General features: G+C 40.9%; 1 protein-coding gene across 1 annotated transcript in view; it reads left to right on the forward strand.

The window, feature by feature from the left end:
• Positions 1-2,592, forward strand: part of polr3f (polymerase (RNA) III (DNA directed) polypeptide F, 39 kDa) — a 13,497-nt gene that overhangs the window by 5,143 nt on the left and 5,762 nt on the right. Inside the window, exons 3-6 of the mRNA XM_015371425.1 lie at positions 1,197-1,264; positions 1,335-1,402; positions 1,488-1,600; positions 2,223-2,366. Of these exons, the coding sequence (XP_015226911.1) occupies positions 1,197-1,264; positions 1,335-1,402; positions 1,488-1,600; positions 2,223-2,366 (393 nt within the window). The remainder of the gene's footprint in view (positions 1-1,196; positions 1,265-1,334; positions 1,403-1,487; positions 1,601-2,222; positions 2,367-2,592) is intronic.

Below are 2,592 nucleotides of genomic sequence, written 5' to 3' on the forward strand. Positions count from 1 at the left end.
AAACAACACAAATTTTGAAATATTACTTTGAAACTTAATTCAAATAAATTTCATCATAACCATAATTATCACTCAAAACACATTAGAATGTGGTTAGCAAGCGTGCTACTAGCTTATGCAGTTTTAAGACAGAATAGACACAACGAAAGGATCAAAATCCCAAATTGTTTAGCTGGAAACACTTTTCCTGTCACCGTTAGATAAGGTACCTCTGTTCATCTTCATTTTAAGGATGATGAGGGGTTTTCAGGAGCACCTAAGGCTGTAGATGAGTTGATAGCTTAGCTGGAAGGGCTAAAGATGTCCTCTGTGAGGCCTGCTTTCACGTTTCTGCTGGATCTCTGGTTCTGAGCCTCTCCTGTAAAACTTAAGGGTCCAGATAGCTGCCCTGCTCCGGGCTGCCTGTGGCCGATTGAAAGCAGTTTGAAGAATGTGCTTCTTTGCCAACACAGAGGGACGTTCTGGTTGTTTACTCCTCCTCTGGTTGCTTAGAGGTTTCAGCCGATCGTCTGGAAGAATCCAGGTACAACCAGTGTTCAAATCATAAAATTTTTCTCCCCGTTGGTCAGTGCTTTGATTCCCAACAAACTCGTGGGAGGCATGATGGACACAAGTTCCACTTTTTGGAGCATATGGACTGTTTGTTTTAGGTTATTCAAAGTTTTGTAAATTAGACCGCAGTTAAACCAAACAGGAAGGCCAACATGGGGCAAGAAATTTAAACCTGAAGACGAGAGGCGAAGCTGTCTGGGTTTGATTTAAGGTTTGTGATGGATGATGGAGCAGGTAGAAGAAATCAGACCATCTACTGCTCTGCAGGACTTAAGGCTGGTTTATACTCGGAAACCAGGTGGTCTGCTAATGTGTCGCAGATATGGCCCCGCCCCTTCCGCAGACACTCTGCTGCACTACTCCAAAACTGTAGGTGACCGCAGACAGCAGGCATCTGATTGGAATTAACAGCCCTTTACTGTCTAAACCAAGGTCAAAGGTCATGATTAGTAATCAGGGAGAGAAAATGGACAGAATCTTTGTTGGAGGCCCAAGGCTAAATTAAACCGAGGGGTACTTGGATGATGATGGATGAATTTGATCGTTAATACATTGCATCGAAAAAAAATTTTAAGCAACAAAAGAGCAAAAACAAAGGTGAAAAGTTTTGCCAGGTGTTTAACTCTGATCTGAATCTGTTTCAGGGTCAGTTGGACCTACTGAGGAACAGCACTGGTCTCCTGTACCGGATGAAGGACACTCAGGGAGCCAGGTAAGCCTTCACAAGCATCCAGGCCCGGTTCTGTTGGGTTTTGCTTTTCTGACTGTCCTCTTTCTTCCAGTAAGATGAAAGGTTCTGACAACCAAGAGAAGCTGGTCTACCAGATCATTGAGGATGCAGGGAACAAAGGTATCATCAAACCAGACTGTTGGTGCTAATCCCTATGATTGGATCCGAACCTCTCAGAGTTTTATTTTATTTTATCTCACTGCAGGAATCTGGAGCAGAGACATCCGCTTCAAGAGCAACCTTCCTCTGACTGAGATCAACAAGATTCTGAAGAACCTGGAGAGCAAAAAGCTCATCAAAGCTGTCAAGTCTGTGGCTGTGAGTCCAGAACCCGTGGCTGAGGGTTTCCCAGTACTTGGAAAAAAGCGGAAAAATTCTCAATATTCATGAAAAAGTTTAGCACTAAAATCTGTGAACTAAAAAATAAATCCTAAAGAATTTAATTTAAAGGATTTGAAAAAAAAAAATCAGCTATTTGACTAAAATAATGTTTCAAAAGCACGAAAATCTCTAATAAATCCTAACAAAGTTACTTAGATAATAAGTGAAAATAAAACAGTTTTCCTTATTATCTTCTGATTGGATGCTTTAAACTATTCTGACTTATGATTGGCCGGGGGAGCTGCAGAGGTCATTTTTGTTTTGTTTTTTAAAGATGTTGAAAACTCATCATATTGTATGAAAATTAAAACATTCACAAACTGATAGAGAAATGGGTCCATTCCAGACCCAAAGCTTTATCCTTAATATTTATGTTATTTATTTTATCTACAGGGAAATGCTTTAGATGTTGATTAATATTTATCATAAAAGGTCTGTTTTTATTGAACTGTTATTTTAGGCTAAGCTCATCTCTGTTCCTGTGAAAGAACTGTTGATGGTGTTCGATCCAGACCTGGCCCGGTTCTGTCCACCTGATTCTGCTTGTCTGCATCTCCAGGCGTCCAAGAAGAAGGTGTACATGCTCTACAACCTGCAGCCTGACCGCTCAGTGACCGGTGGTGCCTGGTACAGCGACCAGGACTTTGAGTCCGAGTTTGTGGAGGTTCTGAACCAACAATGCTTCAAGTTCCTGCAGAGTAAGGTACCTGCAGAACCTAATTCCTCCAGAACCAGAGCTGCCTTTAGCAGTTGAGTGAGGGCTTGCATCTTTTGCTCTTAACAAACACACCTATTGTCTTGCTATACAGGTTCTGGTTATGGAGTTTGAAAACTTTATTTCATTGATTCCATTTAAAAAGCGAAACTTTAGACTGATTTTATTTCTCCATTTGTTTACACAAGTGTAAAACAAAATGGTAAATGGCATG

The sequence above is a fragment of the Cyprinodon variegatus genome, unplaced genomic scaffold (assembly GCF_000732505.1).
Source record: "Cyprinodon variegatus isolate N-32 unplaced genomic scaffold, C_variegatus-1.0 Scaffold58, whole genome shotgun sequence".
In the NCBI taxonomy this organism is placed as follows: Eukaryota; Metazoa; Chordata; class Actinopteri; order Cyprinodontiformes; family Cyprinodontidae; genus Cyprinodon; species Cyprinodon variegatus.